The 13,568-nt window shown below is 37.4% G+C and overlaps 1 protein-coding gene across 1 annotated transcript in view; it reads right to left on the bottom strand.

The window, feature by feature from the left end:
- Window positions 1-13,568, bottom strand: part of dnah7 (dynein, axonemal, heavy chain 7) — a 304,986-nt gene that overhangs the window by 175,992 nt on the left and 115,426 nt on the right. The window contains exons 31-33 of the mRNA XM_059647155.1: window positions 8,022-8,204; window positions 7,056-7,232; window positions 4,122-4,253 (exon numbers count right to left, since the gene is read on the bottom strand). Of these exons, the coding sequence (XP_059503138.1) occupies window positions 4,122-4,253; window positions 7,056-7,232; window positions 8,022-8,204 (492 nt within the window). The remainder of the gene's footprint in view (window positions 1-4,121; window positions 4,254-7,055; window positions 7,233-8,021; window positions 8,205-13,568) is intronic.

The raw sequence follows: 13,568 nt of genomic DNA, 5'->3' as shown, positions 1-13,568 counted from the left end.
GTGTGCGGTTTCTCGTGGAACTCCATCACAGCAGAATAGAATTGGGAAAGACAGGACATGCCTCCTTTTCATTGTGTGAGCTGCAGTATGGGAAACTTAAAGGTTCCGTCTTTAAATATTAATGAATGGATAAGTAGATGAACATTAGTGAATGAATGAATGATTGAGAGGGAGGATATGAGTGAGATGAACAGGTGGATGAATTAATAGGTGGGTAAGTGGGTAGAGTTAGTAAATGGATGAACTGCATGAGGTGGGCAAATGCATAGGATGGGCAGGTGGATGAAATGGTGGGTGAATGGGCTGTGATGTTGAGGTGGAGAATCAGGATGGTTATGGTCAATCATCAGCAAATTGATGCAAGGTGTTATAATAGTGTTTATCAAGAAACACTGAACTGACTAGAGGTCAGTTTTTGGGTTCTGCCAGGACCACTCAGCTCTTGACCTCATTACAGCCTTGATCAAAACGTGAACAAAGGAGGTAAACTCCGGAGTGAAGTGAATGTAACATCAAGTTAGTGTGTGGCCAAGTGTGGCATTGTAGACGCCTAACAAAAGTAGAGTCAATGGGAATTAGGGTGAAAACCACCCAGTGGATGGAGCCATGTCTAACACAAATGAAGATGGCTGTGATTGTTGGAGATCAATCACCTCAATTGCAGGACATCTGGACAAGTATTCCTCATGGTAATATTCAAAACCTAACTACCACTCGCTCTTTCATCAATGACCTTCCCATCAACATAAGGTCAAGAGTGGGATGTTGTTTGACAATTGCACAATGTTCAGCGGCGTTCTGTATTTCTTAGATGCTGAAGCAGTTTGTGCGCATATGAAGCAAGATCCAGACAACATTCAGTCTTTGGCCAACAAGTGGCAAGTCCATTTCCACCACACAAGTGCCAGGCACTGACCATCTCAAATAAGAATGTAAACATCTCCCCTTGACATTCAAAGGCATTACCATCTCTGTAACTTCTACCATCAGCATCTTAGAGATTACTATTATGCAGAAACGGAACCAAACCATCTATATAAATACTACAGCTATAATAACAGTTAAGAGACTCAGAATTCCAAGTGAGAAATGCATCTTCTATCTCCCCAATGTCTGTCCCCAGTCAACAAGGCAGAGGTCAGGAGTGTAGTCAAATACACACCAGCTGCTTGGATGAAGGCAACTCCAACAAAATTTAAGATGCTCAACACCATCCAGGACATGGTAGCCCTCTTGATTGTAACCTCATCCACCACTTTCAACTAAAAGATATGCTGCAACAACTTGACCAGGCCCCTGAAAAAGTAGTCAGCATATCTGACACCAATTATAATTGCAAAGAAGAGTGACATTGGACTCAAAGTGTTGCGATTTTCTCTCTCAACAGATACTGTCACACCTACTCAGACTTTCCAGCATCGTCTGTGTGTTTGTTTATGAAGGGCAAGTCTGGTATGACAGATCTGCTAGAGTGTTTTTGAGGTTATCGTGAAATGGAGAAGGGTGAACCAGTGACTAGTATATTTGAAGTTTCAAAATGTTTTTGATTTGGTGCCAAACAAGCAATTATTGCACAAGACTTATTGGGCTTGGGGGTACTATATACAGGTGGGGCTTGAGTATTAAATAAATAAAATATTTTTGGGTAGGTTTGCAGTAACTAGCAAGATACTATTTGAATAAATGCTTGACCCTCAGTTATTTATAATTCATAGACTAGATTTTGGCAGAGGAGGTAGTTTTGAATTTGTGTTCAAATCTGATCTCAAGGGTAACCAGATCTCTGGTTTGCAGAAATGTGGTTAATTGGACAGCAATGGGTTCTGCCAGCCAATTAGTGTCCGAAAAACGCTTCCACTTGTATGATGAGCCTAGAACTAGGGGGCACAGTCAAAAAAATTAGGTTGCCTTTTGCGAAGGAGATTAAGGGATTTGTTTTTCTCTCTAAAAGGGTTGAGCAGCTTTGTAACTCCCTGTTTCAACAGTTGGACGAGGCAATATCACAGACTATTTTTAAAGACTGAGGCAGATAGATTTTTTGTTAGGCAAGGGAATCAAAGGAAACGTGAAATTCAGAATGCAAACAGATCAGCCATGATCTTATTGAATGGCAGAGCAAACTTGAGGGGCTGAATGGTTCTCTCTTGCTCCTAATTCTTGTGTTTGCAATATGAAATTATTAAGCAGCTTAACAGGGTATCTGCTGAGAAAATGTTTCACCTGGCTGCAGAAACTTGAATGTTGGGTCACAATCTTACAACAAAGGCTCAGATATTCAGGATAGAGTGGAAGAGAAATTTCTTCATTCAAACTGTCAAAAATCCTAGGAATTATTTGCACCAGAGAGAAGCAAATACTCAACTATTGAGTACTGTTGAGTACGCCGAAATCAGTAGACTTTAGAATATGAAGGGAATTAAGAAATATTGGATAGAGTCTGGTTTTACAGCACAGAAAGCCCTTTGGCCTATTGTGTCTGCATTGGTTATCAAACACCTATCTACTTTTGTCCCATTTTCCAGCACTTGGCCTGTAGCCTTGTATGCAATGACACTTTAGGTGATAATCTAAATACTTCTTAAATATTGTAATAGTCTCTTTGATCCTGTCTACTTTGTAGGATCTTTATGTATTCCTTTGCTTTGTTAGACCTCGCAAAATGCATCATCTAACACTTTTCAGTAGTAAATTCCATTTGTCATTGTTCTGTCCATCTGACCAGCCTGTCTCTCTCATCCTGTAGTCTAAGGTTTTCCCCCTCATTATTTATCACACCAGCAATTTTCGTGTCATCTGTGAACTTATAGATTATACCTGTAACATTAACATGCACAACAAACAGCAAGGGACCCAGCACTAAACCATTGTATACAGGTTTCCAGTCACAATTGGAAGCAACATTTGGCCAACAACTTCTACCTCTTACCATGGTAGTAACATGAGAAGGTAGAATTGAAGCCAAATATTTGCCATGACCTTGAATTGTGGAGCAGGCTCAAGGGCCAATGACCTACTCCTTTACATGTTGGTCTTATATTTTTATGTACTTTTAATTAAAAACATACAAACTGTTACTGGCAGCTGATGTCAAAACACCATCCAAGTGCCAAGCTGAAGAAGTAGCTCTACATTAGGATCTAGTTTCTGTTAATGTGTCCACTCCTATTGCCAGGACACAGTTCATCTTCTAATTTACCAAGTTCTCCTTATTGTTCATAAAGTCAATATGCAAATGAACAAAAAACTTATCCATGTAAAGCATATTACTTTTAAGACATCACCTACAATACTTCTTATCAAATTAACACATAAATAACAGGTGAAACTTCAGCACTATTGTTTTTGTAAGGCAAATAAAATGGAGCGTTACCACTGTTTCTCATCAAGAAAAATGTAACAAACTTCACAAACAATCCCTGAAAACCTGTTTGCTTCCCTCTGTGGAAAACAAAACTTGTACATGAAATGTACTAAGCTTTTTATTCATTTCCTCTTGACATGGGACACAAAGTTTTAAAACCAGGACAATGCACAGGTGAAGGTGCGTATGATGAGATGATTGCTAAAGCAGAAATGATCAGAATTCTTCAGTTATGAAGAACATTACAAATCCAAGTGGCCCTCATGTAGCATTGATCTTTGGCTCCAACAGACATGCATGGCACTTTCGGAAAAACAGCCTTTGGGAGAATGAGAAGAATTAGGTCTGGGTCAGAAATGTCCAGGCATTTACGATGCCAGATGTCACCCAATCCTTCAAAACTGAGCCTTTTTTTTCATTTATAGCAAGAGCGAGGTATGACAAAAGACCGAAACAGACAGGAATGCAGCAGGGAGTCTCAAATGAGACCAGAAAAGCCAAGGCAATAAATGAGTTCAGAAGGTGAGGTGATCAAATTGTCGGGTAACTAACAGAATTTGGGAGGCATCAAAGTACAATTAGGTAGGCCTGCATTTGAACTATAATAGAGTGGTAGTTTACATTGGAAATTTCACTTTTTATACTGGGTGCTTTTCCAATGTATAAAATATCACAGATTTTTTAAAAAACAAAAACATTTTCATGCTGCCTCAGAAAATTGAAAATTTTGAAACTTAACCACAGGAAAAGCAATAGCTACCTCAAACCAAGAACAGATGTCACGCTCATTCATTTGCTTAATTTTGGCAGCATCCATAAATTCCTCCATTAGACAGTCCATAAGGTTCATGAGTGACTGAACCAAGCCTGTGTCACTTGTAGGGGCTAACTCCTGCAGGTTGAAAATAAATTTGATAACCTTGTTATTCATGGTTAGGATTTAGCAAAAAACAGAAATAAATAGACCGACTTTATTAAAAAGCAAGATGTAGAAAGCCTGTAAAAATGTCATACATGCTGAAGCTATGACTGAAGTGGAAGATCTACCATAAAAAAGTCATCCAAAAGTACTTACATCATTATGTAAAATTATTATTTCTGCCTTATTTTTTATCTCAAGATCATAATTATGTAGCCATAGAAAAAAGTAACAGTGCAACATTTCAGTTAAAATTGTGTAGAAAATATAGATGTGTATACCAATGCATCAAAGACAGATAATTTGGACAGTCCCACATTTTTAGAATAGGTTTGAGATACATGACTGGCTTGTAGAAATTTCATACAGATAAAATCAAAGTGTCATGAATGCAGGAGATTTGAAAAAACATTCAGAAAACGCTGAAGAAACTCAGCAGATCTGGCAGCATCTGTGGAGAAAGAAACAGAATTAATGCTGTCAGTCCAAAATGATTCTTTGTCAGAACTTCAGGGATCCAAAAAAGAGTCTCAAGTGGTCTTGAAACACTAAGCTGAATCTTGAGCTTTTTTTGGCTAAGTGCCATTTTTTTTACACCGAATAATGCTTCATACCCCATCCCTAACCCATTGCTAATCTTCTTAAATGATACATCACCCATTGATAGCCTCCAATTATGTCAGCTAGAGGTGTGAAATAAGATAATGAACAAAGTGGGAAAACAGAGAGTGCAGCAGGGACTCTCTTAGGTACCCTCAAAAACGAGCAGGAGAACAAAACAAGTCCATTTCTCATGTATCTGCAATGAACAGCTATACAGGTTTGGCAGATGTATCAGCCATAAACACTGACACACAATAACTGGCATTCCGTCTTCTCTCTTGTAGTAGGTAACGTAAAATAGACACAAAGGCACCAAGACAAACTGAGGAAAAGTATATCTGCACACCATCAGTATTTTGAGAAGACGGTGTGTAGAATTATCAGGGTCATCTGAGCCATTATATCTAATGCTATCAAAGCATCAACTATGATGGCATGCATCTTTCCCGAAAGATGCTCATAAATATATCGTGACTGGAAATTCTGCTTCACTCCCCTGGCACCTTTGCTCATCCTTGCTCGACTCTTATCCGTTTGTGCTTTCAGATATTCAAGATCTCTTTAGCCTCCAAAGAATCCAAGAAGGAAGAAGAACAACACGAAGAGAATAAAGTGGTGGGGGTGAGCATCATGATTTAACTTTACAACTTCTGGCATCAACTGAGATACAAACAACAAAAGGGCAAGTCAGGATCAGCATATATTGAGACACAAGGAATGAGTGAATGGCAGCAAGATCAGGGAAAATGTGAAAACCTCTCACAGAAAATGGTCAAAAATGAATTCTGCTTGTAAGAAATTCAAATAAAGAATCCAATGGGATGGACTACAGCAGGGTGGTACAAGCATGGAGTGGGGTGGCATATTTGAATTTTCTTCCCATTTGTTGGGGTTAGCTGTAAGATTATTTCATGAAGATAAGGTTTGTCACAATATTAAACTCCAAAGCGATAATTCAATAATTTAAATAAATGGATTATTTTCAAAAACCATTAAAAGTGCCAAGCAACTAAACTAACTAGTAAAACCAATTTTTGCCATTTTGATTAAAAAAAAATCTAGAGACAGGTGAGGCCCCTAATCCTGTTCACCAGAGGCTGACTTGTTAGCCAAATTCTCCTGGTTTGCCTATATCTCATTTGAAATGAAAACTCATCAATAGTAAGAAGTAAAATCTTGAAAGGCATTTCAATAGCCAAAAATTATTCTACTGGCAAAGTGCAAAGCAAAGTGGAGTTGAAGAACAAGGTAGAAAAATTCAGGAATGCGTTAGCCATGTAGATGGAAACATCAGGTCGCTCAAATAGCACTGTGATGGCTCAAGAGACTGTGGACATAACTATTTACAGTTGGTGAAAGTTTGAAACTGTGCTTTATTAAAACCTCAGTGATGTTAAAAATGAAAACGAAATTGTTCAAGAAAACTGAGACATGCCTGTATCTGTGAAGACCATGAGGGCCAGATAATAAAAATGGCACCACCAACCAGTAGTTAAGTGTAAAGATTCACCTCCAGTGTAGCCAAATGCCTTCAAGTAAGGATGTCACATAAAGCAAGTTGAGAAAGCAACCAAAAAAAATGAAAATTTACAGTCCTGCTTGAAAATAGAAATAACAGCTGTCTGGATATTGAATATCCCTTTAAAGAAATTCAGTAGCAATCACATTAAATTTTATTTATCTAATTAATTATTGCTGTTAATTTATTTTATTATTGTTGTTATTAAATAGTTTGTTTTTTGTCATTTTAGGCTTTTATTAAGATTGTAGGAGCATTCAATTTGTAATATTTTATTGAAATATTTATATTCATGTATGTTTACAAACATCAATAGAATGGCATTTCATAGAAACATACTAACTTATTTGTCTTGTTTTTCATTATTATTGGCACTTGAACAACAACATCACCGCTCTTAAGATATTATATCTTTGACTTGTTTTGAAAAAACAGCTTTTCATTAAGAATGCTGACCCCTGAACTAGACCATGGAATTTTATTAGGGTTAGAATGATATTTTCAGTTTAGGTTCCCCGAATTCCTGTAAGAAATGTGTTAGATTATGATAGGCTGATAAAGTCAATATAATGTAGTATGTATCCTAAAAAAATCATTAATGTTCAGGAAGCGCATTCCATTCAAACATAAGAAACTAGTGATCAGTTTGTTACCTTAGCTGATTTTCGAACAAATTGAAGACACACTGGCACCATTCTGTCAAATAACCCTTCAATTAATTCCTTGTGCATTGGACGAACACCAGGAGGCATCTTATTCATCCAAGACACCATCACAGGCTTCCATCCCATCATAAGAGGTTCCATATAAACCATTCCACACCTTGAAACCTAAAATGTAACGAATAGATATTCTCACTAGAAATATATCGTACAATCTAACAACAATTCCAGTTTTTAAAAATACATTGGCCAGAAATGGCTCTCACTCTTGCTACAACCTTATCTGTACAAGGTTTAAACTACGTATACAGCAAACCTATCACAGTGGACAGCTCTGAGGAAACTCCTGCTGTCAGCTTATCAACAAGTTGTTCATATAGAAAACATTTTTTAAAGCTGTAAAACAATGCAAAATACAAAATATCGTCAAACCTTCCTCTGTTACCTTCCCTTCATAGTAAAAACAAGTGTTAAGTTTCATTTTTATAAATGTCATTACAACTGTAGATGATTCTATGATAACAAAGAGTGGGGCTGGATGAACACAGCAGGCCAAGCAGCATCTTAGGAGCACAAAAGCTGAGATTTCGGGCCTAGACCCTTCATCAGAAAAGGGGGATGGGGAGAGGATTCTGAAATAAATAGGAAGAGGCGGGGAGGTGGACTGAAGATGGATAGAGGAGAAGATAGGTGGAGAGGAGAGTATGGGTGGGGAGGTAAGGAGAGGATAGTTTAGTCCGGGGAGGACGGACAGGTCCAGCAAGGTGGAAAACCCGCAGAGGCCAAGTGTGGAGAAATTCTTGCCACATAAAAATGATTTTCCTTCAAGTTATTTCAATGAATAGACAGTCACAGCCTGTAGCCTGACTGCATTTGCTGTGAACTTTATTCCTCACTGGAATCAATGTCATAGAATCAGTCTTTTGTTTTGATCAAAACTATTACATGACCACTTACAGTAGCAGGAGAAGCAACTTCCAGATCCATTGGTTCAAATATAAGACTCATTTGAGGAGACATCTGAATGATCTCTCCACTCATCAGACACAATTTCTTGTTATCATCGAGGACTGTGTTCATGTTCTCAATCCAGACGGCATCAACTGGTCCATCAAAAATTAACCATTTCCTGTCTGGCGTCTGTTTTTAAAAAAGATCTCCATTACATTTAAACAAAGCTCTAAATCTTTAGATTCCATCTAGATAGCAAATCACATTCCACTATACTTTAAATCAGATAGACTTAGAATAAATCTTTTCCTGCAACTATTGGAGTGCTAAAGTATATAATCCAATTTTCAAGTCAATCTAGAAACACAAAAAAAATGAAAAGCTGCACAATAAAGATTTGGAAATTGTGCAAGTGTTAATATTAGGTTAACTATGTCTGTTATCTATAAAGGAAGGAGATAAACATCTCATTGAGACGAAGTTTAAAATTGATAAGGATATAAATGCAGACTTTGAAAAACCATGTATATAAAAAACTTCAGCAATGTTAAATAAAGATTTGAATATTACAATTTAATTGTTCTAGGAAAGAAATTTCAGATTCTAATTCAAAAAATTGCCTCTGTGGTTTACTTTGTCAAGAAATTAGTTTGTTGAATCCAATAGTAAAAGTGTACATGGAGGAGTTTCTTGAATCTTTTTATTCATTCATGGGATGCAGATAACTCTGAATAGGCCAACTTTTATTGCTTCTCCTTAATTGCTCAGAGGGTGGTTTAGAGTCAACCATATTCTATGGTTCTGGAGTCACATGTAGGCCAGGAAAGAATACTGGACCTCCTTCCCTCAGGGACATTAGTATGCTTTTAAGATGATTAAGAGTGGTTACATGGCCACCATTAAGTTCATATTTTATCTCAGTTTTACTGAGTTCAAATTTCAGCATCCACTATGGTGGGATGCGAGCCCATATCCCCAGAATGTTAGCCTGGGAGTTCAGGATTACTAGTCCAGCGACATTGCCACAGTGCCACTGCACCTCCCTGTGAATGCATTCTGGGCAACAAGAAAGAGATCAACACTCAAGAAGATCAAGATCTATTATAAGGGCAAGAAAATCTAAAAGAAAAAAGCTTTATGAAGAAGCTGTCCGCATATTTATCCATAATTCTCAGTTACTCTAACTTATGTTCTCTATATACTATAGAGAAGTCAAATGGAGATGTTCTGAATATTTTGTTGTGTGAAACGACAATTTTGTAAATCCGGTGGCATCATGAAATGAAATAGTGGTTTCTGAGCCATCAGCTAATTGGTGGTGTCAATAATATTGGTTGAACATATGTTTAAAAGTTTGGTGTGTAAGAAATGGTTTCAAATAAGAACACTAAAACTGATAGTGGGCAAAGAGACAGTTGTTCCTTTGGAATAAGCTTCATTTGAACAATGATGGGATAGCGAGCTGGCAAATCAAATAACAAATAATCACAAGACTGCTATGGTGCAGAAGGCAGCCTTTTGAACCAACGTGTCTGTACTGGGTCATTAAATGAGCATCTTTCCCTGACACCAAATTCCTGCATTTTCCCATAACTTGCATATTATTTTATCCAAATAATCACACAATGCCCTTTAGAGTGCTTCAATTAAACCTGCAATTACTAGCTGAATGAAAAAAGTTTTCCTCACTTCGTCCTTGTTTCTTTTGCAGATCACTTGAAATATATACCCTCTTGCTCTTATTCATTTCATGAGTGGGAACACTTTCTCCCCATCCACTCTAATCAGCCTGTTCATGATTCTGAAAACTGTATCAACTCTTCACTTAGGCTTTTTTTTCCCCCAAGGAGAACAGTCCCAGCTTCTTAAATCTAGCATACGTTCCTCATCACTGGATCAATTCTTGTAAATCACTTTTGCATTTTACCCAGAACCGTACACAATACTCCAGCTGCGGTCTAATAAGTGTCGCATATCAGATCAATATTACCTCATTGCTCTTGTACTCTATGCCCCTAAAAATAAACTTGAGGATATTGTATGCAAATTGAGGTGAACGTTCAAGTGAGGGGACATTTAGAAAATTATAGAGAAAGCACAAGGCAATTGTTCAGAGTGATCATATAGATAATCATGATAAAACTGTAATTGAAACATAGAAAATAGAAACAGAAGTAAACCATTTGGCCCTTCAGGCCCCCTCTGCTATTCAATATGATCGTAGCTGATCCCTCAATTGAAATCCTCTTTCCTGCTTTTGCCCCATATCTTTAACCCTAAGAACTATGGATGTAAGTTTGCTCAGTGAGCTGGAAGGTTCGTTTTCAGACGTTTTGTCACCATTCTAGGTAACATCATCAGTGAGCCACCGGTGAAAATGAACCTTCCAGCTCAGCGAGCAAACTTACATCCAGAACCTCAACTTGAGCTACAAATCTTCTCAAAACTCACTAGCACCTAAGAACTATAGCTATCTCCTTTTTGAAAACAATGTTTTGGCCTCAGCCGCTTTCTATAGGAGAGCATTCCTCAGGCTCACCACTGTCTGGGTGATAAACATTCTTCTCATCTCAATCCTAATGCCCCACTCCATATCCGTAGATTGTGACCACCGATTCTGGACTCCCTGGTCATAGGGAACATCCATCTTATGTTTACCTTGTCTAGTCTATGAGATATCTCCCATTCTTTTAAAAACCAGTTAATATAGTCCTAAATGATTTAGTCCCTCCTCATACATTAGTCCAGGGATTAATATGCAATCAGATAGGAAGGGCCATATCATACAAAAATAATATACATCAGTCAATAGGATTAAGCTGTGAAAAATCATAAAACAGCAAATTTAAAGGTTCTTTATCTGAATGTACAGACAATAGAAAAAGAGAGCAACAGATTGCTCAGACAGCAATAAAAGGGTATGGCCTACCAACTATTACCAAAGATATGATTGCAAGTTGACCAAGACCGGGGAATGAAAATTCAGGGGTGTAGCAACATTTCAGAAGGATAGGCAGAAATTGAAAGGAGACCAGTTAGCTCTGTTAATAAAAGATGAGATGGATACAATGTGCAAAATGATCTTGGTGCAGATGGTTAAGATGGACAAACAGTTCGGGGCGGTGATAAGAAATAGTGAGAGAAAGCAGTTATTGGTAGAAGTAATATATAGATCATCAAATTTTAGCCACAAAGTAGAACAAAGAGAAATAAAACAAGAAATAATGGTGAGCAGGGAGCTTGTAAAAACAATTTTGCAATCATTCTGGTGATTTCAATCTTCACATAAATTGGCAAACGTAGACTTGAGGTTGAACTCATAGAATGACTGGAACAGTTTATTCGAACAAACACCTAGAACCAATATGAAATTGACTATTTTAGGTCTGGCAAGATTAATGGTCCTCATTCTAAAGGATACGCTAGGGAAGAATAATCATAACATGTTGGGAATTGACATTCAGTTTGAGAGTGAAAAACTTAGTTTTGATATAAGTCTATTCAATTCAAATAAAGACAATTATAAAGCTACAGCAGACAGGCCTGAAGAATTATGGAGGTTGGCATATGCCTAATTCTCAACAACAGGAAAATTGCTGTGAAATGTACCTAATTAGACTCATTAAAGAGCCACTTCAAATTAATTATTGCTAAGCCTACTGGGATTTAATGATGGCTGAAATGTTTAATGGAACTCAAGTCTCAACCCTGTCTGGTTTGTGAGCAGCCTACTGTCACAAACAGTGACCAACTGAGGTACCCAATATCAGAATGTTTATGTACAGTCTGAAATGCAGCCCTTGCAAAGAAAAGCTGTCAACATTCAATGGAGTAAACATTTAGAAGAACTTTTCAATCAAAAACCCAATGTTGATAAGTGTTTTTAACTCTATCCCACAATTCTAATGTTGATGAACTTTGAACTGTGCTAATGCTTGTGGAGGTGGTGAAAGCCATCAAACATATGAAAAGCAACATAGTAGCAGGAGATGACAAAATTCTCACTAAAATTTTTAAGCACAGAAGAGAGGAATTAATATTATAGCTTCATGTACTCAACCTGTAGATCTCGAATGAAGAGGAAACCCAAAATGATGAAGGACTTCAAAATCAAGTGTTGTGACATTTTCCAAAAAGGGAACAAGTCCAACAATAGAAATGAGGCATGCTCCTGCTGTCAACCTCAGGGAAGATCTTTCCAAGATCACATTTGAAACAATACATTAGTAAGGCTGAACACACACTCCTTGAATTTCAATGTGGATTTAGCCATCTAGCAGGATTGCTGACATGATTTTCAATGCTTGACAACTAAAAACAAAAGTTGTGAACAACATTAGATTTCTTACATAGCATTGTTCCTTGAAAAAATGCTTTCAACTCTTACATCATGAGGGACTCTGGAAGATTATGTAGAAGTGTGAAATGTGTCACGATTTTTTGCCTACTTCATGGTGATGTGGAAGTGGTGATCCTTAGCAAAAGATCTATTATTGATACTTGAGGGTTAGGGCAGGTGTCAAACAAAGTGAGGCTCCACAATTTCTCTTTTGATCTTCCTTGATGCCATGCTACACCTAACTAGAGACAAACTCCCTGCTACAATGCAGCTTATTCATCAAATAGGCAGTAAGCTATTTTATCTCAGACAACATCGATCAAAACCTATGCCTGTCTAGACTTCAATCATTGAGCACCAACAGGCTGATGATGCTGCAGTAAAATATACAGAGAACTGTCAACATAGTTACTGAGGAATATGAAGATGACGCTTACACTCAAAATTCAAAAGATCAAAGCAAGTGTTACGACTAGACAAGGAGGAAAAATCAGCTCGTTCTTAACCGCATCTTGGTTGGTGCAACATTTTTTTGGAATGCAGCTATCACGTTACAATGAAACTGTAATTAACCATGTCAAAATGAAGGGGACAAATTATAATTCTTCTTATTATTATAAATTACAAGTCTTCTTAAGCATACGAAAGAAGAGTTTTATTCCCTACTAATACCAAAAACATAATAAAGATATGACATCAAACAAGCACTTAAACCAAGGTAATAAGTTTAAAAAGGGGAGGGAATATGTCCAGTACAGGCAGAAAGGTAAAAGCAATTGCATTTTGAAGTTCTTAGAGTCCTCGAGGTATTAGATTTTTAATCTGAGGCCAGCTATTTAATCATTGACATTTTGTGCCCCAGTGGCGAAGTTTGTAGATTTTGAATTTTCAGTGAACAGTTGTCATACATTGGACACTGACTGAGAGATTGAGAGAGATCCCAAATGGAGAATCCAAACCTCTTTCAGGTATCAGTTTATCCATTGCTTTAACTCTGCTGCTCAAAGCAGCTGTTGAACTAGCACAGTTGTAAATTCATGAGTTTGTTCTAATGCCTTTCCAAGCTGAATATTCTGCAGGCACTCTTGTATCTCCCAAAATGTGAATTTAATATGCAAGTGTGAATTAGGCAAGCTGCAAATGAGGTCAGGTGAGAATGGGCTAAGTAACCTTGGGGGAAAATATGTTTGAGGTTAAGTTAGAAAAGGAAGGAA

The sequence above is a fragment of the Stegostoma tigrinum genome, chromosome 7, assembly GCF_030684315.1.
Source record: "Stegostoma tigrinum isolate sSteTig4 chromosome 7, sSteTig4.hap1, whole genome shotgun sequence".
Lineage (NCBI taxonomy): Eukaryota > Metazoa > Chordata > Chondrichthyes > Orectolobiformes > Stegostomatidae > Stegostoma > Stegostoma tigrinum.
The sequence above is the reverse complement of the archived record's forward strand: the minus strand, read 5'-3'. Positions and strand labels throughout refer to the sequence as shown.